The 22750-nt window shown below is 37.2% G+C and overlaps 2 protein-coding genes across 18 annotated transcripts in view; both read left to right on the forward strand.

Annotated features, from left to right (window-relative positions):
• On the forward strand, nucleotides 7-12420 carry LOC107638446 (putative pentatricopeptide repeat-containing protein At1g16830). Of its 17 annotated transcripts, none has more exons than XM_021120460.1 (9): nucleotides 7-295; nucleotides 1151-1382; nucleotides 1469-3637; nucleotides 5736-5907; nucleotides 6066-6153; nucleotides 6614-6715; nucleotides 7420-8498; nucleotides 11403-11589; nucleotides 11817-12420. In XM_021120460.1, the coding sequence occupies exon 3, from the start codon at nucleotides 1477-1479 to the stop codon at nucleotides 3547-3549; it is 2073 nt and encodes a 690-aa protein (XP_020976119.1). In that variant the 5' UTR covers nucleotides 7-295; nucleotides 1151-1382; nucleotides 1469-1476; the 3' UTR covers nucleotides 3550-3637; nucleotides 5736-5907; nucleotides 6066-6153; nucleotides 6614-6715; nucleotides 7420-8498; nucleotides 11403-11589; nucleotides 11817-12420. The 17 variants fall into 17 exon arrangements, with proteins under 17 accessions (XP_020976119.1, XP_020976121.1, XP_020976122.1 ...); XM_021120462.1 differs by having other exon boundaries at nucleotides 11403-11580; XM_021120463.1 differs by lacking the exon at nucleotides 11403-11589.
• Nucleotides 13380-22750, forward strand: part of LOC107638447 (alpha-N-acetylglucosaminidase) — a 28846-nt gene continuing 19475 nt past the window's right edge. The window contains exons 1-6 of the mRNA XM_016341723.2: nucleotides 13380-13877; nucleotides 14314-14390; nucleotides 15103-15314; nucleotides 15398-15519; nucleotides 16568-16656; nucleotides 17174-17268. Coding sequence (XP_016197209.1) covers nucleotides 13641-13877; nucleotides 14314-14390; nucleotides 15103-15314; nucleotides 15398-15519; nucleotides 16568-16656; nucleotides 17174-17268 — 832 coding nt within the window. The 5' untranslated portion in view covers nucleotides 13380-13640. The remainder of the gene's footprint in view (nucleotides 13878-14313; nucleotides 14391-15102; nucleotides 15315-15397; nucleotides 15520-16567; nucleotides 16657-17173; nucleotides 17269-22750) is intronic.

Raw genomic sequence — 22750 nt, forward strand, 5'->3', positions numbered from 1 at the left:
CCCCTTGCCGGCTCCTCTGCCTCGTCCCCCCGCCGCCAGTGTCTGCTCGCCTCTGCCTTCTCCGTCTGTGACGTCCCAGCCGCCTTGGCTCCACCGTGCCTCGCCTGTCTCTGCTTCTGCTTCCTCCGTCGTCATCGAGTTGGCTCCTCTGCAGTCTCTGCCCTGCTCGTGTCGAAGTTCTGCGCTCTCTCGACGGTGGCCTGCTCTGCAACGGTGCAACACTGCAAAACGACCCCAAGTTGGAAAACCGCACCTGACTCTGTTTCTGACTTTCTGCTTCTGCAGTGTAGGGTAGGTGAGTCTTTTTTTTCCTAAGTTATTCTTATTAATTTTTTATACTGGATTTTTGCTGTTTTAATTTATTGATGCTAATTGTATTTGTACGTAAAACTGGTTGATTCAATTTGTAATAGGTTTAGATGAATTGTATTTGTATGTAAAACTAACTGATTTAATTTGTTGTTCTCTTTGTTCTTTTCCCTTTCTTGGGGCTAGTATACTAAAGTTGGAGAAACCGAGAGAGATAATAGAGCAGAAAACATTTTCAATAACACTCAAAATTTGTCTCCTAGCTTGATAATCAAATGATGAAGATTCAATAAAAGGGTCTTTCTTCTGGTGTTGTGTAGTACTGTTTAATTTCCTAAGGAGATTAATCACTTTGCGATAGTTTGATTTGGAGGTCAGTGGTAATAAATAAGAGTTTGTTTTTAAGAGAGAAAATAGGAAGGTTCTAGCAGTTTTAAGTTTTTTTTGTTATATTTGTCTTGTTTTCAATTCAGGAAGGGTCTTTTACGTTCTGTTCTTTGGTCATTTTGTTTTTTGTTGCATGTTTAGAACAACGATGCTAAAATGTGCAAAAAAAAGAGAGTGAATGTATGGAAAATTGGAAACAAGAAAATATTCAACAAAGAATCTGTGAATGTGGGGAAGATGTAAAGGCTGATTTCATTTTATAAGGAGCCTTGGAAACGAGGTAGGGAAGACAGGATAATTGATCATTGAAGCTTTTTTGTTCCGTGCCTGTAGCTAGTGGATTTTTTTGTGTTTAGGGGTGATTACTAGTTACTTTGTTTTGTGTTGATTGATCTATGTTTTGTATTCTTGTTTTGGTTGTATCTTTTCATCCTATTGCTGCTGGTTGTTGCAGTTGTTTTGCTCCTCAGCACCCTCTTTAGGTTTATGGATGTGACTTAGGCTTTTCTAGAGGAATGTTCATCTTCACAAAAAAAATATCTGAATGGCGGCCATTTGTTTCTCAGCGTTACACCCATCTCTTCACTGCAGCCGCTGCTAAGTCTTCTCTCTCCTTCGTTGCTGTTGATATGTACATGTCTCTCCCGCGAGGCTGCAACCTTTGAGCTTGCTCTCGCTGTTGCTATGTAATGTCTTCTGTCCAGAGTTTTTTTTAATGCCCCCTGTGAATTCACGATGTTGAATGACATGATATATGTTTTGTATTTTGTAGGTTTGCTTATGTGTGCTTGGAAACACACGAGGTGGGCTTTGTTTGTTCACAACAGGAAGCCACACCACCAGGTCATGAGAGTGACAAGACTGCTAGCTCGTGTCTTCTTGTCTCGCTGCTACGCATCATCCTGTCATTGTTTGAAGTGGGGTGGTGGCAACAACACCAGCAGTAGTAGTAACATCATCAATGAACACAAAACTAAAACAAAAACCAAAATGGAATCGGTTATGAGTAGGATTGATGTTGTGCATTCCACAGTGGCCAGGTGCCCCTCTGACTTGATTACCCTTTCCTTTTTTATCTGGACTGCCCAGCGCCAGAATTACTATAATGATTTTAATTATAATTACTCTCATGATATCCGTGCCCTTGATTACATGGTCCCAGTGCTTCAACGTCTCACCAACCATTACAAAACCCTCCAAGTTATTCTTTTTCAGTTGGAGACTATAGGATGTGTCACAAAGCGTGCAACTTACATCCTCTTATTAAGGATTTTATGGCATGGCAAAATGCATCCCATGGTGCTTGAGGCTTATAACCTGATGCAAGTTTCGGGCTTCGAACCTAATACATTTGCTCGTAATATCCTCATGGATGTTCTATTTAAAATTGGCCAACCCAATCTCGCATTGAGGGTTTTTCACCACACGCAAGCCCCAAACTTCTTCACCTTTAACTATGCACTTTGTCATCTATCCAAGTTAAATGATATTACTCACACCGGTTATGTGTTTCGACTCCTGTTGAGGATGGGCTATTATCCCAGCATTCCCATGTTTGAGATGCTTCTCAATTGTTTCTCTAGGATGAGTGGATTACTTCAGGTGTATCAAGTGCTGGGTCTCATGATTTCTTTAGGGTTTGAACTGTCTGTTAACATTTGGACGATTCTCATCCATACATATTGTAAAGTGGGGAGACTTGATGTTGCTCGCAATCTGCTCTTGAAAATGGCTGGAAGTGGTTGTTCCCCTAATGTTGTGACATATACAATCTTGTTCAAGGCATTTATGCAATCTGGCATGGTCACTGAAGCGATAGATTTGTTAAAGATCATGTTATCTACTGACCAAAATCCGGATTTAATTCTTTGTAATGTATTAATTGATTGCCTTTCAAAGGTTGGAAGGTATCAGGATGCAGTTGAAGTTTTTGCCGGTTTGTCAAAACAAAATCTAAAACCTGATTCTTATACCTTTACTTCATTGTTGTCTGCAATTTGTCTTTCGGGAAAGTTTTATCTATTACCCAAGTTTAATCTACTACCCAAACTAGTCTGTGGATATGTAGATACTGATTTAGTGCTATGTAATGCACTTTTATGCTCTTTTGTTAAGGCTGGACTTCCCTCTCATGCAGTTGAACTCTATAATAATATGGTTGATAAAGGTTTTACACCAGATAACTATACTTTTGCTGGATTACTGACTGGACTTTGTGCTTCGAGAAGAATTGAAGAAGCAGTTAATGTTTACCGTGGTCTTGCCATGAGTTACCCTGATGTTGATGCTCACATCCATACTGTGATAATAGGAGGGCTTGTCAAGGTTCGTAAATATAACATGGCTGCTGATGTTTTTAGATTTGCAGTATTGAAAAAATATCCACTTGACGGTGTAGCATTCGGAGTTGGCATATATGCACTACTTAGATGTGGAAGAATTCAAGAGGCCCGTGCAATGTATGACCAGATGAAGGTGAATGGTCTTAGACCTGATGGTCATACATTTAATCTGATGATTTATGTATTTTGCAGAGAAAAAAATCTTCAAATGATGAAAGTAATGCTACAAGAGATGATTGATTTTAGGGTAGAATTGAGTTACAGGAATTTATTAAACATATCTAAACTTCCATGTGGATCAGAGACATACTTTTCTACTTTGAACTTGTTGTCTAAGATGAGAGGTTTAGGATTATTATCTGCAAAGGTGTTGCACTCATCAATCTTAGATGCACAAACTGAAGGTGAAGAAGCAAAAGAAAAAGTTTATACCAAATCTGAATCGGAACAGAACGTACTTTCATATTCATCCAGTTCTGAAGACCTATCAGACATTGCTGCAGTTTGTTGAGCTCTTATGCTTAACATGCATCCAATTTCTTCTTGAAGGGCCATTCAATTTACTTATCCTGAATATATCAGCACACCGATAACAGTATGTAAGTATTAATTTAGATTTATTATTTATCCTTCCTCCTTTATTGGCAGTATTTTAACTATGATGCTGTTATCTATGTTGGCTGTTGTGAATGTAGGAATGAAATAGAAGAGCTAATTTTTCTATTTAGTAATTTATATTGGAACGTTTGCAGTAATTTATTATTGGTCAAATTTATGATTACTTTAGGTTATGGTGAACTTCCCACATCATACAATGACATTGCAGCATACAAAACTAATGGCTATTGCTTCAAATATGCCAGTGACTGCTCATAAAGCTTCAATTTATATATACAGGCTGCTTGTTTTTTCTTAAATTCCAAAACATTTTCTTTCAGTTGAGATTAACATGTTTGATAGTTCTTTAGTATTATACTATTGCCTATTGCTATGAAGTACAGCTATATCAAGGTAATGGTGTATCTGTTGACATGATACCAAAATACGGTGAATACCCACGCGTCCTTACATGTCCATGTTCAAATTATTTTTTGTTGAAAACATGTGGAAAACATATGCGAATGAGCATGTCGAAAACATGAAAGGAAACAACCTGAATACAATCTGGCATGACCAATGTTTTTCTTGTTATTCATTTATTTATTATACAAGTGTCTCATGTTATATGTTCTATGAAATGCTAATAGAAATGATTCCCCAGGTGTCCTAGAGGGAACTTAGAAACAGGTAATATATATGGCATAGGTCAATAATACTCTTTCTTTCCAGAGGGATCTAAAAAATTTATGGAAATTAATTGTTTGACATCTATGAAAATCTGGAGATATTGTAAATCTTATGTATGTGTGTATTTGTCGTGTTGGTGTCCTATAATTTTTGGAATTTGCTGTGTCATTGTCTGTTTTGTGCCCCGTGTGTCCATGTCAATGTCCAATAGCAAGGTAGCCATGGCTATGCGTGGGTGAGTGGATTCATGGAAATAGGGATCGAATGGCTATGAAAATAAGATATTTGCACACATAGTGCTGCAAAGATAGTCAGAAAAATCACCTTCAAGGTTGTGTTAGTAGTGTAAACCCTTCCAAAGTATTATCCCTTTACAATATTAACTTAGTATTTAGAAGCTCAGAAAGTTGCAAGAACCTTCAAATGAGCACCTATCCCGTGAAAAGGGAAACATAGAAAATGGAAAAGGAGAAAGGGGGAATGCTGAGTAAGAAACATACCATCAGCAGCCGTGAGACGCCGAAATCGATTCTACTGATCTGATGCTTTCTGATCTGGTGACAGTGAGTTATGCCAGTGGGATGTTGTGGTTTGGTGGTGCCGAGGAGAGGGGACCCTGAACCCCTTTTTTTGGCATCAACCTTCTCTCAAGTCTCTTCTGACTTGCAAGCTTTTTACTTTCTTTGCTTTTTGATTGAATCCGAATTGAAATTGAAAAATGGATGAAGGGTATGATGTCACCTTTTTGGCTTCTGGTCTCAGAATGCATCCTCAAGCGAAACCAGAGAGGAAAGGAGAGGGTTGGAAAAGAGAAGGGTGGTTACGAGAGGAAAGGGGACACCAATGTGCTTGTTTTTGTTCAAGAAGGATCAACAGAGGGACTGAGATGAAAAGAGGGATTAGCCATTGATTTGTTTATACTCAAATTTGTGCGAGAAAGTTCTCCCTCAAGCCACTTCTCACTCCTTTATCCACTGAACTAATTGCATTTTGTTTCATTTCAGTTTGAACTTTGAAGCCAAAACAGAAGAAGACAGGTGTTGCCAATTGGGAGGCCGTGAACATTTTCTATTTTGGGGGGGACATTGTATGGGTTTCAGGAAGTGGGTTATCCAACCTCCTAATTTTAGTAGATTATAACTATTATAATTACATTTGACGTGTAGAAGTTGTTTACTACTAAGGCAGTATCTTTGGTCAGAGCAGCTTCTTTTTTTAATTTCTAGAATATAATTAAAAAGTTCTATTTATGACTTATGAGGAATTCTGAATGGGAATTGGATTAAGTGTTGATTGTGATGGTAGTGATGCTTTCTGAATTATTTAATCCCATCTTATGTTGTCACTTCTTTTCTTTTTTCCTCCTCTCATGTTCTTGTGAAAGTAAGCTAAGTAAACAGTTGATCTTAGGTACAATGATAGAAGTTTTGCAATGGCAAGAGGAGCGTCAAAAAAGCAGCTAGTCAATTTCATTGTGTTAACAGTTTCGTGAGGTGAGCGTGGTGGTTTGCATTGATGATAAAGCCAAAACACCTATCAGAAAGCTCACATTGAGTGAGCTGCTATTAATACCCTGGTGCAGGTTATTAATTCTTTCAAGTAAATTCTTCACGTGTTCCCTTCTCTGTGTCTATCACTATACTCTCAGTTTTGGCATTCATATTATAGTAAATCTAAAATAATGAATTTTTAATAATTCATACTCCAGTGCCATGGTTTCTGATAAGTATGATGCAACAGGGTAATGTAGCAGATGATGCCGAACGCCATGTTGGAAGTTTTGAATAATAAAGAGTTGAAGGATCTTGGATGGAACTTATTTCTATAGGTAAATTGTATGACTTCTACAATTTAAATAATGCATGCTAGTCCTCCTATTTGTTCATCGAACTTATCGGATATTATTATTATTATTGTTGTTGTTGTTGTTGTTGTTGTTGTTGTTGTAAGGGTATCATTTTTCTCGCACTTAAATTTAGTTTGTTACTTCAGTTAATAATTTCATAACACAATGAATTTGATTTCCCAAATTTGAGGCGCTTTCATAAATCATAAGCAATTTTTAAGACATTAGTCACATAATTTATATTTCTATTTTATTTCTTCTGGTTCAAAATAACGGTCAATTCAGACAAACTGATACATCGATATTTCAAAATATGGCACTATTCCAAAATTGTCACTTATTTTGAAATGGAAGGAGTAACTTTTTTATCTTTACACTAATAATGTCATTTCAAATTTTGACGCTTTTTAACATTTATTACAACTTTCGTGAAAATTTTCAGTGAAGATATGACAATTCAGGACCAACCAATTCAGCTGAGGTTGCAAGGGCCATAGTTGTTGTGTGCATATCCAAACACATCAATGGCAAGAACATTTGTAAGGTTGACCTCTCTTTTGATGCAAAGTTTTCTCAGAACTGGTATTAGAACACTCTATGATACAGCGTGAAGGGCCATGTCTCTATTTGGTATAGATATTACCCTATTTTGGCTGCATGGTCTGTCGGTTTTTGCTAGTAAAAGAGGTTGCTATGTTGGTGCATTTGTTTTTGAAGGAGAAAGTAATGTCTTAAATATTATCTTTCTACTTGATTTCCTTGGAGGCTTCTGGAGTTGTTCGAATGTTATGTATATTCTAGTCATGCAAAAGCGTAGAGCATTTCTCTAAGAGAGCAAAAATGCCATGTCACCTGTCTCTGCATTTAAATCTTCCCCCTTGTTTCCCCTTGTTTTGAGATCCAAGTGTGTATTCATATGTGTATATATTGATAGGCCATGAGTGTGAGAATGGGTACATTCCATTTTCTAAGTCTCATTTGTAAAACATACATTCTTTTGCCTTCTAATTAGTTCAATCATGAATAATAACAATTGTGCTTCTTCTTCCAACATTCTATTTTTTTGCATAATTAGCATTCTCTGCTTTCTTGCTGTGAAAGCATTCTCATCGATCTCAAAAACCTTTCTTGGTATCACGAGCCAAAGGTTATTGATCCATGGCTTCTTCCATCACAAATGAATTTTCATAATCTACACCCAATACTCCTCTTCCGAATAGTTCATCTTTTACACCACAATCCTTTCAGAATGCCATTAGCAACAAGTTAGGTGAAAACAACCATCGAACATGGCAGCAGCAGGCATTGGAAGCAATTAGAGGACAAGATTTAGAGAGCCATCTTCAACAATCCATTCCTCCTCAATTTTCATCAGATCAAGATTGACTTTCAGGTAAAGAATTTGCACAGTACAAGCAATGGCGCCAGGAAGATTACAACATCATTTCCTTCTTGTTGGCTTCAATGGAGGAAGTTTTCTCCAACAAGATGGTTGGCAGCCAATTTGCTTATGAAATCTGGAATAGGATCGAGGATTACTTTACTAAAAGCACCAAATACAAGATCAAGCAACTCAAAAAGCTAGCCTCAAGAATATCAAGAAGAACAGATTAACAGCAACACAATACATTCAAAGATTAAAGAAGTTACTGATTCTTTGGCTGCTCTTGGGAGTCCACTCACATCAGAAGAACATATGATGCCCTTCTTGCTGGTTTAAATTCTGAATATCATGTTCTTACTATGATCAATTCCAAACCTGAACTCTATTCTTTAAGTGAGATAGAAACCATCACTATGTCACATGATGATATGTTATAGCAGTTTCAGAACCCAGATACTTTGCTCCCTCAGGCTCATCTTGCACAAAGCTCTTTCTCCAATTCCTTCACCTCTGGTCGTGCCAACTACAACCGTAGAGGCAGAGGTGGAAGAATATCTCGAGATGGCAGATTCAACTATAGCTCACCAAGGCCTCAATGCCAGGTTTGTGACAGATTTGGTCATATAGCTTGGCATTGTTTCCATAGGTTTGATCAACAGTTTCCACCCCCTTCTCAATCCCAGAATCAATCTTTTAGGCCTCCCTCAACAAAGACTTTGCCGTCTTCATCTGCTTCACAAGTTTTTGGTTCATCGTCAATTCCCCCATCCAACCCCTGCCTTCCACAATCCATCTGCTTACATGGTTGCTCCAACATCTCTTGTTGATCCAACATGGTATCCAGACACTGGTGCTTCACACCATATCACACCCAATGCTGACAACCTCCTTTCAAAAACAGACTATAATGGTCCTGAACAGGTTATCGTAGACAATGGCAAAGGTTTGTTAATCTCTCATTGGTAATTCAATTTTACATGCTTTAGATACAAATCGTTTCTTTAATCCTCAACAATTAATTCACTCACCACAAATGACCAAGAATCTAGTTAGTGTATCAAAATTTTGTGAAGACAATGCTGTATTCTTTGAATTTCATGCTTACATTTGTTTAATGAAATGCCAACACTCCAAGAAGATACTTTTACAAGGCTATCGTAGAGGTGGTCTATACAGATTCTTCAATGTTCAAAGTCCTTCAAATCTCACTCCTAGTTCTATTCCCTGTGTGTTTAGTGTAGATCTGACTTACAATAATCTTTGACATCGGCGTTTAGGCCATGCCTCAACTAGAATTGTACATTTGGTTATGAATTTGTGTAATATTTCTTCTTCAAGTAAACAATTTGATATGAATAATATTTGTTCTCATTGTGTTCATGCTAAACATCATAAATTGCCTTTTCCCGAGTCTTCTACTGTCTATACAGCACCTCTACAGCTTGTTTACTCTAATGTTTGGAGACCATCACCATATAGCTCTCACTTAGGTTATAGATTCTATGTGACTTTTATTGATGCTTTTTCAAAATACACATGCTTGTACTTACTGCACTCGAAATCTCAAGTCTTTACTGCCTTTGTACAATTTCAATCTCTAATGGAAAATCTTACTGGACGTAAAATTAAGAAATTTCAGACTGATCATGGAGATGAATTCACCTCAAACATCTTTATTTCATACTTAGCAGAGCAAGATATTTCTCATAGATACACTTCTCCTTACACACATGAGCAAAATGGTAGAGTGGAGAGAAAGCATCGCCATATTGTGGAGACAAGTTTGGCTATGCTTTCTCAAGCCAAATTGCCACTCACTTATTGGGATGAGGTTGTAGTTACAACCTTATCTTATAAATCGATTACCTACTCCAACTCTCCAAGATAAATCTCCATATGAGGTTCTGTTTACCAAAGAACCTGATTATACTCTTCTAAGAACCTTTGGTTCAGCCTGCTATCCCTTAATAACTCCTTATAACAAGAACAAATTTAATTATAAGTCCCACAAATGTTTATTTCTAGGATATGCTATTGATCATAAAGTGTATAAGTGTCTACCTAAATTAGCTAATAGCAATACTTTAAACACTCATAATTCTACTACCATACCTTCAATTCACACTTCAAATAATTCTTCTGATTCAAGTATTATTTCAGATAGACCAACTATTGGTACTAACTAAGTCTGCAGCATCAACAACTAGTGATGTACCTAGTGATTTAATAAAAGAATCACCACCCTCTACTTCTCAAAGTACAAGTTCAGATATCATTCCAATCACTGGTATTGAAAAATAGCTACCTCTTTCTGCACCTCCTACTACTTCACAAAATATTGCTCAACAGAATCTTGAATCACCTGCTACTATTGAGGTTCAGAATCAACACCTCATGACCACAAGGTCAAAAACAGGAAAGTTAAAGCCAAAACTTCACTCTACTGTTGGAAGTTCAGACTTGTCTATTGAAAGTCCTCCTAAAAATGCAGCTGTGGCTCTTAAAATACCACATTGATATGCTGCTATGCAAGAGGAATACCAGGCTCTTATGAGAACTAATACATGGACCTTGGTTGAGGCTCCACCTAATGCAAAAGTGATAGGTTCAAAGTGGATGTATGCTGTTAAAAGGTTACCAAAGATACAAAAATACAAGGCCAGACTTGTGGCACAAGGCTTTGATCAAACTGAAGTATTTGATTTTGGTCAAGTCTTTAGTCCAGTCATAAGACCTACAATTATTAGAATTATGTTAAGTGTAGCACTGACTAGAGGATGGACTATTAGACAATATGACTTTAATAATGCTTTTTTAAATGGGGATTTATACCAAACTATTTATATGAGACAAACAAAGGGATTTGAAATACAACCTTAAACTCTTGTTTGCAAATTAATTAAACTAGATTTTGACCTGCACCATGCACGGAGAATTTGAATAATAATTTTTACATAATGGTTTTTTATTAGATTTTATAAATTTGTGTAAATAAAATAGTATATATTTATATTGTTCTTTGTTATTTGTGACCGTTCAAATGATCGTTATAGTAGCCGTTGTAATATCTTATTACATAATATATAATTATGTTATTTTTAATTATATTTAAAGTAGATTGATTATTCTAACTTTTGTGAATCTTAAAAGAATTTTTACATTTAATTTTGGTTTCTTGTAACATTTGATAATTTTAGTGGCATCTTAAGAATTTTTTTTTTTCCTTGTAATGTGACCTTAAGATCAATGTAGGATATGGTAATTGTACATTAAATAGGTGTAACGTTTCAAAAATTTAATGGGAGCTTAAGGTGAAATTTTTACATTAATTTAAATTGAATTTTATTCCTTGTAACGTTTCATAATTTTAATGGGAGGTTTCATTATGATATTCATAGTTTTTTTTTTGTTTTTTGTTGTAGTTGAAAAAAGAAGAGTCAAAGTCTAAGAATGAATCTAGAATCATGATAGGAAGCAAGGAGACTAACAATACATCTAGAGACTATCTTGTATTCTGTTTTAATATATTACTAATAGATAGGTCTCTCTATGATCTTAAACAAGTTCCAAGAGAGTAATTTCTTAAATTAAGTAGCACTTTAGCAACTTTTGGGTTTTAAAATGCTAAGTCTGATAATTCTCTTTTTATTAGAACTGAAACAGATAATGTTATTTTTATATTGTGTTATGTTGATGATGTGATTGTTATAGGTAATAATCAATCTACAATAGTTGGATTAATGCAGCAACTTCACAACATCTTCTCTTTAAAGAATTTAGGAGATTTGAGTTACTTTTTAGGCGTTGAAATTTTAAAAATTGATACAAGAGCTTTGCACTTGTCTAGGACCAAGTATATACGTGATCTACTCTCTAAAGTTGGTGTGGCTATGGTAACTCCTATGGTATCTTTTCTACAATTAACTGCTAGAGGTTTCGAAGAATTTGATGATCCGAAGCTTTACAGATCAGTGGTAGGGAGTCTGCAGTATGCCACTGTGACAAGGCCAGATTTGGCATTTGCAGTGAGTAGAGTGAGTCAATTTATGCATAGACCTCTTCTTGCTCACTAAAAGGCTGTAAAAAGGTTGCTTATATACTTGCAGGGCACTAAAGATCAATAGTTGATATTCCACAAAAGCAGAGACTTCAGAATTTATGAGTTTTCTGATGTAGACTGGGCCTCTGATTTGGAGGACAGGAGGTCTGTGTCTGGTTTTTGCGTCTTTCTTGGTCCTAATTTGGTGTCTTGGATGTGCAGAAAACAATTGACGATCAGCAGGTCATCAACTAAGGCTGAGTTTAGGAGTCTAGCATCTTGCCAAGCGGAGATCATTTGGATTCAAGGGTTGTTGACACAGCTGAATGTGGAATTAGCCAGTGTCCTTTCGATTTTCTGTGACAATTTGAGCATTGTGTTGCTCACGGCCAACCCTGTTTTTCATGATAAAACCAAGCATTTTCAGCTTGACATTCAATTTGTTCGAGATAGAGTGCAGAAAAACTTGGTACATGTGATACATATCCCAGGAGCTGAACAAAGGGCTGATATACTAACTAAACCTTTGACATCGGTATCCTTTGAGAAATGGAAAAGCAAACTCAGAATTGTGAGAAGACCAATTATGATTTTGAGGGGGATGTCAAGGGTAAGGATGTAAATTCTTTATAGTTAGTTAGAGATGTTGTGAATTAAATGTGAGTTAATTTATGGGCATTAGAGTTAGTTACTGGTCTGGAGTTTCTTGAAATCCATGAGTGTGTATTCATGTGTGTATATATTGATAGGCCATGAGTATGAGAATGGGTAAATTCCATTTTTTAAGTCTCATTTATAAAACATACATTCTTTTGCCTTCTGATTAGTTCAATAACTGTGCTTCTTCTTCCAACATTCTGTTTTTTCTGCATAATTAGCATTCTCTGCTTTCTTGCTGTGAAAGCATTCTCATCAATCTCAGAAACCTTTCAGTTATTACCACCACACCTTCTCCTCCTTCTTACACCCCTGCTGCATCTCCATCTCCTCCTCCTCCTCCTCCTTATTTTTTCTCATCTTTCTTTCATTATCGTCATCGTCATTACCACCACACCACCACCTTCATCTCCTTTTTTTTCATTTGAATTTTTTCGATCTCCTCCTTTATTTTCCTCCTCTTCCTCCTCCATCGTCATTATTATCATTGTTATCGTTATTGTCATGACCATCGTCGTCTTCTTTTTATACATACATTTAAAATCCAGAATGCACCAAAATTCTTAATGACAATGACACACAAACAAACTTAGTTTAAAACAAGTTCAGATTAAAAGTGCACTTTATTTAAATCCAGAACGCACCGAAATTACTTAATGATACACAAACAAATTCGGTTCTAAACAAGCACAGATCAAGTACACCTTATTTAAATCCAGAATGCACGGAAAGTACTTAATGATGACGATACACAAACAAACTAAGTTCAAACCAAGCACAGACCAAAAGTGTACCTTATTTTAAATTTAGAATGCACCGAAATTATTTCCTGAAAAATTATGCATAACTCAAAACTCTTCCTGTTTTTCTTCTTCATCATTTTCTTCTTTTTTTATTCATCTCTGTTTTTTTACCTTATGATTTTTCTTGTTTTATTCTCTAAAAAAAAATAAAAATAAGAAAAAATCAAATAAAGAAGAAACACAATGTTGCAAAATCACTATAAAGAGGATGAAGAAAAAGAAAAGAAGCAACAGCAATAACAACTATAAAAGAATGAAAAACTTATTTTTGTTGGATTTAAACTAAACTTGACCGTAAAAAAAAACTTGGATGCGTAGCAAGATACTTGGTTGGCAAGCATTCATGTGTTTCTACTTTCTAATAAAAAACTAGTTTTCTGGCAATAGAAAAACGGACAAACGAACTCCTCTTAGTAGCTGAAACATCAGCTTCCACAGTTAACAACTCTTGTGTCGTCTCTCTGCCGGCCTCCAAATTGAATACTTTTATCCTGTTTCCTCATGGAACCTCCTTCCTCAAATACGCTTCTTCTTCCTCTTCTTCTATTCGCAAAAGCCTTCTTTACCAACCTCCCAAAACCAACTAATGAACCCCAACATGCTCCCATGTTTTCCCGCCATTTTTCTCATCATACTCCAAAGTCTTTGGTTCCCAAACCCAGCTCTCTCTTCCACGGCCGGCGTCGACTCCATCTCTCGCCTACTCCGAATCCAGGACCGCCAGAGGGCTCCCCCTTCCGTCCAGGAAGCCGCTGCTGCGGCCGTCCTCCTCCGCCTCCTCCCTTCCCACTCCTCGAGCTTCCACTTCCGAATTATCTCCAAGGTAATCCCAATTACTCATTTTTCTTTTCATTTTTGAACTGACTAGGGTAAACTAGCAAAATGATACAAATAATCTCGAAACAAATAAGGTATATATTTTTAATTGGCAAACGCATTTTGTATTTAGCAGTGCATTTGATTCAAATTTGTATAGAAATATTTAAATAATTAGTTAGAAGGTGCATACAAAAATGAAAAGATTTCTAAAGTATTTTTAAATTTTTAAAAAATGTGGATCATAAAAAAATTCAGTTGTCGTAAAATCATCAAACTTTAGAAACAGATCTCATCGTTTCTGAAAACGCATTTTGTATTTCTAAAGCTTATTTACTATTCATATCTTTTGGGTGATTTTCGCCAGCAATATGAACGAATACCATTTTCGTAGTTTATCCAATTGACTGAAATAGTTAGTTATATAATTTTCTCATTTACAGGATGAATGCGGCAGTGACTATTGCTTTGTAGTAAAAAACCATCCTGCTTACACACAAGCCGGGGATCCTCAAATACTGTATGCTACTTTTGAATTTTTAGATTTCATTTGCAATATTCATGATTGGAAATTCTGTGTTGTGGTTTTAGGTTGCACTTGCTGTTGTCTCGCAATCAAAAAGGGAAGAAAATCAAATTAAAACTGTGATATTGCAGTAGTTGCAGTTGTGGTTGTCTACTGGGGTCTAAGACTATACTTACTCCGTTTCAAAATAAATCTATTTTGGACAAAAGGATACGGGTAAATTTAATATATTTGGATACAAATTGGATCGAGATACATGATTCTTTTTACAGAACCAATTTGGCTAAACAGACTTTTTTAGAACTGAGGGAGGAGGTGACTATAATAATTGGTTGGTTCAAATGGTTCAGTACTAGTTCTTGGGCAAGGTTTTCGAAATATAGAAGACTTAATGCTGGGAGAATTACCTCATAATAAGCTAAGCTAACTTGAATAAGATTAGTTGAACTTTAGTGGACCCTTAGCTAGTGATTTTCACCCAAAATACTATATATGGCTTTCATACATGGGCACATGGAAAAGTAAGTAACAAATCAATAACAAACTTAAGTGTGTTTTGTTATAACTAATAGGTTGAGCCAGAAAATTAACTCTCAACTAAAGAAAATTAACTCTCAACTAAGGTAACTAAGCTTAATGCATTATGATAATCTTGCTTAAAGATTTTAAAATGGTTAGATGAATAATGATTTTCAGTCCTCAACAGTATAGCTGGGACTACTGGAGTGGACATTGTGACTGGTCTACACTGGTATTTAAAGCAACGGTGTGGCTCACATATATCATGGGACAAAACTGGTGGCTCGCAACTATCTTCGGTGCCTAAGGTGGGATTTCTTCCACGTGTTCAGGAGGCTGGGATCTTGATTCCGAGGCCTGTTCCATGGAGCTATTACCAAAATGCTGTTACATCTAGCTGTAAGCTTACCTCTTTGAGCATCATGGTTTTACAATAGAACATTTTGTTTCCATGTGATCTTATTTTAATTTCGTTTTGGAAGATTCGTTTGCCTGGTGGGATTGGAATAGATGGGAGAAGGAGATTGACTGGATGGCTCTGCAGGGTATCAACCTACCACTCGCATTTACAGGTCAAGAGACTATATGGCAGAAAGTGTTTCAGGTTAGTATTCCTACCCAAATGCGTTAAATAGTTTTTGGGATAAGTTTGGCATTATGACATCATTTTGTCGCTTTGGAACTTTCTGAAAATGACTTTAATCTTCAAAATCAACTTTCAAATATGCACCATCTGACAAGTTCTAGATGTTATATTGTCAGAAAAGTTCTTTAAATACGGGTTTAGGGTACTACGAATAGTCATTTTCGTTTTTAATTTACGGAAAGCTTGAGCAGTGAAAAAAATGCATATCCTAAAGAGCATAACCGTTTCCTTGAATTTATGGTTTATGCAAAACAATAAATATTTGAAAGGCACAGTTATTAGGTGATGACCAATTTATTATTTTCCATCTCCTTCACATCTCATGTAATACTGCCAGAGCTCTTCGGGCTTAAAGCATGAGCTAACATACATATACTATATCTTGTAAATAAGTTTAATTTAAATTATCAGCAATGATCGCATCGGCGCATAGTCAGAGTTTATGATACCTTATAAAGAACCACACCAAGTGTCTCAAAGAAAAACCTTTGAGAAGGAGGCATAAGAATTCTTCTATATATCTAGCAGTTTATATATTTGCCATGAACAACTACATGCGTTATCTTATTGCATGGAATTTTGTGGCTCTTCTCTTAAGACACTGGCTTTGCAAGCAAGCTATGATCTGTTAACATCAATTTGAGTGTGGTTTTAGATAATACATATTATGATCTAATAACGGCAGGAGATGTATAGAGTAATCTGCCATCTTATAGGATATAGAAAATGTTCAAGTTCAGTCAGATTTGATTTGAGACTTAGTTCTCTAATGGCCTTCTTCCTTTTTAGCATATAACTCTTAGAACCTTTACTGCTAGCAACTTTCATCTCTCTAGACCATTTATTGCAAGTAATGAGTTAACAATGTGAAAATCGATTTTGGCCCATAGTTCTGTAATAGAATTTTTTATTCAAATAATCATTATCTGTAGCTTAGTAATCTTGAATATTGTTCAATTCTGTTTAAAGAATTTATCATATGGCTGACTTTATATTTATTCTCCAGGAGAAATTTAACATGAGCACTTCTGATTTGGATGATTTCTTTGGAGGCCCCGCATTTCTTGCATGGTCGCGAATGGGAAATTTGCATGGGTGAGTGGTAACCAAATTCCTGGTCTTCTTGTTTGACTTAGATTATTCATATTATATGTTTATATTTCTAGGTTCAGTAATTTCTTATTATGTTTACCACAAATATAGTGGTTGAGGGGGAAAAAAGAAATGAAAAAAAAAAAGAAAAAACAGTACCTTTTGGTCACAATATCAATTTCTGAAAATACCCTTATTTACAATTTAGTGTTAAAATTTCTAATAAAAGTTCAAATCTGTTGTAGGTACAAAAAAAACTTTTAAATTAGAAAACTACTTGCACTTTATCTTGAGTTTACACTAGGCACAAAGTACCTTTCAATTTTAGCCTAAATAATTAGGGTTGAAAACTTACAAAATGTATATGTAGTGGCCAAGACTTTTCAGTTTCATTATAAATTTCTCAAGTTTAATGCTTCTAGGAAAAACTCTTTTTCTCTGTCTAAAGTTTCGTAATAATTCTGGTTCTAGCAGCCCAGCTCAATATTTAGAGTGTGAATGATTGTGTAATTTTTTCTAGATGGGGTGGACCCCTGCCACAGAGCTGGTTGGATCAACAGTTAAACATGCAGAAGAAAATTCTTGCCCGAATGTATGAGCTTGGAATGAATCCTGGTAATGAATCTACGGGCTCTTGTATTTTGACGTTAGTAAATCATTGTTGATCCTTATGCAAACTAAACAACAACAATTAAGGCTTTTCATCACTACATCGTGTCAATTTCATGGATAAAATAGAATAATAGCATCATATCATAAATCATTTCTATGATAGACTTGAAATACACGAATGGAGTGAGACAAGGATTGTGTTTTGGATGAATCCCTTGAGAGAATCATCTCTCAGCGTCAATATATATATATATAGGTACAAAAATAAAATCCCTTAATACTAGGAGATAAAATTCCTTAATACTAGGAGATACAACAGAATCAGATATCTAAAAACAGAAACTATATCAAAATAGAATAACTTATATAAAACCTATATCTCTCAGAATAACTTATATACAGCCTATATCTCTAATATGATATTCAATACTCCCCCTCAAGCTGGAGCATATAAATCATATGCACCAAGCTTGTTACATATGTATTGTATCCGAGGACCCCGGAGAGCTTTGGTAAAAATATCTGCAAGTTGATCGTTAGAGTTGACAAAAGTTGTTACTATTTCTCCACTTTGCAACTTCTCCCTTATGAAATGGTAATCAATCTCTATGTGCTTGGTCCGTTCATGAAACACAGGGCTGGAAGCAATATGTAAGGCAGCTTGATTATCGCACACCAGTTCCATCTTACTCGGCTCACAAAACTTAAGTTCCTTAACTAAGTACTTCAACCATATAAGTTCACATGTGGCAAGTGCCATAGCTCTATATTCAGCTTCCGCACTAGATCTTGCTACAACATTTTGCTTCTTACTCTTCCAAGATATCAAGTTTCCACCAATAAAAACACAATAACCAGATGTAGAATGTCTATCAGATGGAGATCCTGCCCAATTTGCATCAGTATACCCAACAATCTGGTTATGTCCTTTATCTTCATACAACAAACCTTTTCCTGGAGCACCTTTGATATATCTAAGGACTCTAACAGCTGCGTCCCAATGACTATCGCATGGGGAGTCAAGAAACTGACTTAGGATACTTGTGGCAAATGAAATATCTGGCCGAGTGACTGTCAAATAATTCAATCGGCCAATTAATCTGCGATATCTACCAGGATTTGTAAGAGGTTCTCCTTGATCTGGACTAAGTTTTGTGTTGGGATCCATTGATGTATCTACAGGTCTAGAATCCAACATTCCAGTTTCTTCAAGAATATCCAGAGCATATTTTCTCTGTGAGATACAGATCCCAGCATTAGATTGTGCCACTTCAATTCCTAGGAAATATTTTAACTTCCCTATATCCTTAGTCTGAAAGTGATCAAACAAGTGCTGTTTTAACTGAGTGATTCCCTCATGATCATCTCCAGTAATGACAATATCATCCACATAAACAACCAGATATATGGAGGTCGTGGAGGAAGAATGACGGGAGAAAATTGAATGATCTGCTTCACTCTGAATCATGCCAAATTTAGAAATAACAGCACTAAAGCGACTAAACCAAGCTCGAGGGGATTGTTTCAAGTCATATAAAGATCGGCGTAAATGACATACTAAGCCGGAAGACTCCTCCTGAGCAACAAACCCGGGAGGTTGCTCCATGTATACTTCCTTCTCGAGATCACCATGTAAGAAAGCATTTTTAATATCAAGTTGATGAAGAGGCCAATGGCGAATGGCAGCCATAGAAAGAAAAAGACGAACAAAGACCATCTTCGCAACAGGAGAGAAGGTATCACCATAGTCCAAACCAAATATTTGAGTGTAGCCCTTAGCCACAAGGCGGGCTTTTAATCGATCAATGGTTCCGTCTGAGCCGACCTTAATAGTATAGATCCAACGACAACCCACAGTAGATTTGCCCGGTGGCAATGGAACAAGATCCCAAGTACCAGTAGAATTTAAGGCATACATCTCCTCAATCATAGCTTGGCGCCACCCTGGATGTGAAAGAGCTTCTGCTGTTGTTTTGGGTATAGAAACAAAAGACAAAGAGGAGGTAAAAGCATAGTGCGAAGATGATAAACGATGGTAACTAAGAAAATTATAAATAGGATTAGGATTACGGGTGGAACGAGTAACTTGTCTGAGAGTAATAGGAGGACTACTGCTAACTCCCGAAGAAGGATCCAAGGACGGTTCAACCACGGGTTCAGGAGATGAGTTATCTTGGACTGCAGGCTGTGGGCGGCGATGATAAACCTGGAGAGGCTTTGTGGGAATAGGAGGCCCATCTAAGTAAGGAACAGGAAGCACCTCCGTAATGGAAGGTGAAGTGATGTCGGGTGCAGAGAAAAAAAGGGTATTCTCAAGAAAAGTGACATCTGCAGACACGAAGAAACGATTAAGAGCTGGAGAATAACAACGATAACCCTTTTGAAATCGAGTGTACCCTAAGAAAACACATTTGATAGAGCGAGCAGTTAACTTGTCTTTGCCTGGGGTAAGATCATGGATGAAACAAGTACAACCAAAGACTCGTAGTGGAAGAGAAAAAATGTGCTCATGAGGAAATAAAATGGAATGAGGAACTTGATTTTGCAAAACAGAAGAAAGCATACGATTAATTAAATAACATGTAGTTAGAACAGCCTCACCCCAAAACTTAAGAGGAACATGAGTATGGAGAAGAAGAGTGCGAGCAATTTCAATCAAGTGACGATGTTTACGTTCAGCCACACCATTCTGTTGAGGGGTATGGCGACAAGACGACTGATGTAGAATGCCTTGGGAGGACAAGTAAGACGAAAAGGGTGCTGAAAAATACTCACGAGCATTATCACTTCGTAAAATTTTAATTGAAGTTTTGAATTGGTTTTGAATTTCAGAACAGAAAGACTTGAAATGTGCAAATAATTCAGATATGTCCTTCATTAAATATAACCAAGTGCAACGAGAAAAGTCATCAATAAAGGTGACAAAATAACGAAAACCAGAATGAGAAGTAACACGACTAGGTCCCCGTACATCAGAATGAATAACAGAAAAGGGAGACGCAGCTCGTGTATTGACACGACTTGAAAAAGAACTACGAACATGTTTACCTAAATGACAAGTTTGACACTCTAAGGTAGCAAGACGAGATAAACTCGGGACCATAGCTTGTAACTTCAAGAGGCTGGGATGTCCCAGGCGACAATGGACCACGTCTGGAGACTCAATAGCAACAACAGAAGACACAGTAGTAGTGGGTAAGGCAAGCCAATACAGTCCTTGAGACTCGCATCCTGTACCAATCGTCTGTCCCGTCCCTCGATCCTGCACAATGACGGAGTCAGCAAAAAAGGTAACAGAACAATTAAGAGAACGAGTAAGTTGGCTAATAGAAATCAAATTGAAAGGACAATTGGGCATGTAAAGAATAGATTTCAAAGGTAATGTAGGAAGAGGAGTAGCTTGACCTATTCCCTTAGCACCAATTTTAGAACCATAAGCCAAAGTGATAGAAGGAAGAAATGCAGGGTGTTCAAGTTTAGAGAGGACAGAAGAAGTACCAGAAATGTGATCAGAAGCACCTGAGTCAAGGACCCATGGTCCAAGAGAAGAGGAATGAGAGATACAAGCAACAGAATTACCAGAGTGGGCCACCGAAGCAACGGGAGTAGATGCCTGCTTTGAAGCTTGGTATTGGAGAAACTCATCATAATCATTGCCAGAGACAAATATCCTTTGTGGTTGTGCGGCGGAGTGAATGTCAGATGGCTCATTAGTTTGGACAACATTAGCTACCTTGGTAGGACGACCATGGAGAGCATAACATTTATCCTGAGTATGACCAATCCTATGGCAATAGGTACAACTAAGGCGAGTACGATTACCACGACCATTACCACGACCCCCACGGCCGCCCCGAGTGGGCACTTGAAAGGACACTTGAGAAGAAGATTGGGATGCCAATGCAGTTTGGTTGAAAGTATGGGTCTCAAGAGAGGGGCCGGATTACAAGAGTCGTGCAAATACGTCCTGAAGGGAAGGAACGGGTGAGGTGCCCAATATTTGTTGCCGAAGAGACTCAAGTTCAGCTGGCAACACAAGTAACGTAAGTACCAAAAACAGCTTTCCCTGTTGAGCATGATGGTCATCAGCATTAGACACATAGGGGAGGAGAGTCGAAAACTCTTCCTTGACAACTTCCACAGCCCTAACATAAGATTCCATATCAGTTCCTTGAAGCTGTAAACTACACAACTTCTTAGCAACATGGTAAAGTCTTGCAATGTCATTAGTGTATAAAGCTTTAGCACGGTCCCACACCTTTTTACAAGTTTTGTAAGCCCGAAACATAGTCAGCTTTGGTGGATCAATGGTCTGCCACATAAGGTTACATAGCTGGGCATCAATCTTCTTCTAAGTGGTTTTGTCAGCGACGCAAACATCATCAACAGATTTAGTAAGGTGGTCTTCATAGCCTTGGCCGATGAACCAAAGTTCCACAGAATCAGCCCAAGAAAGGTAATTTTTGGCACCCATCAATTTTTCAGAGGTCATTGTAGCGGTTCCAGAAACAACAGATGTTAGAACAGCCGGTTTGCCACCATTGGAGTTGGTGTAGGGGGTTACCTCAGAAGACATGATGGTAGACACTCAGAAACGGCCGAAAAACACCTGCAGAAGGGAAACGAGGGCCGGAAAAAAAAAAACTGGGCAGCGGAGCGTGATGTTCACGCGCGTCTGGAGCGGAGGCGCGTGAGGACCACGCGCAGGAAAAGGAGCGGCGCGTGTCGGCGCGTGCGGCAGTTGACGGCGGTGAAATTTTGGGGACAAAGATTTAGGGATTGATTTGCGGTGCTACCATAAAGAACAAAGATATATGCTAGTTCAGTTGAGACTTGCTTACATCCAGTCCTCAACAATAGTTAAGATTTACACTATAAAACGATATTACAAGATATCGTTTCAAGTTTTTCCGGGATAAGTTTTGACTAAAATTATAAGAATATAAGAACCCTAGATATTCTTTCCTTAATAGAGTAAGATGAAGAGTAGTTCTAGAGGAGTTTAGAGGAGTCTAAACGGATCAAAATCTGGAATGTAACTAACTTAAGTGAAGAATGTCACTGATAGAGTCAGCAGCTAGCAGAATTGGTAAGGTTTATTGAAGAAATAGGGATTGCAAATTACAGTCCCTATAGGAATACACGGTTGGAACTACCAATTATGGAGGGAGCTTAGCCTCTCCCGTTCAAACAGATTTAACAGAAAAATTCATACACTGAAAACTAACTGGTCAACTAGTATTTATAGGCAGTAGCTACTGAGACTACTACCCTCATGCTTGTTAGCTTAGATCAAAAGGAACAAACAAACAGCCAAATAATACCAGCAAGTAGAATGATAGAGAGGCGCCTACTACTAACAGATTTGGGCTGTGTTACAAAAGGAGAGGTAAGTAAAGGTCAAGTAGGGGTTGTTTTAGCTGGCTGATAGATTGTTAGACCCTATTACTCACTACCTATAAATAGCTAGGTTATAGTTAGTTTA

The sequence above is a fragment of the Arachis ipaensis genome, chromosome B04, assembly GCF_000816755.2.
Source record: "Arachis ipaensis cultivar K30076 chromosome B04, Araip1.1, whole genome shotgun sequence".
Classification (NCBI taxonomy): domain Eukaryota; kingdom Viridiplantae; phylum Streptophyta; class Magnoliopsida; order Fabales; family Fabaceae; genus Arachis; species Arachis ipaensis.

What these genes read in the sequence shown, in the direction of transcription:
- LOC107638446 (XM_021120460.1), top strand. Translation starts at nt 1,477, where the DNA reads ATGTGTGCTTGGAAACACACGAGGTGGGCTTTGTTTGTTCACAACAGG.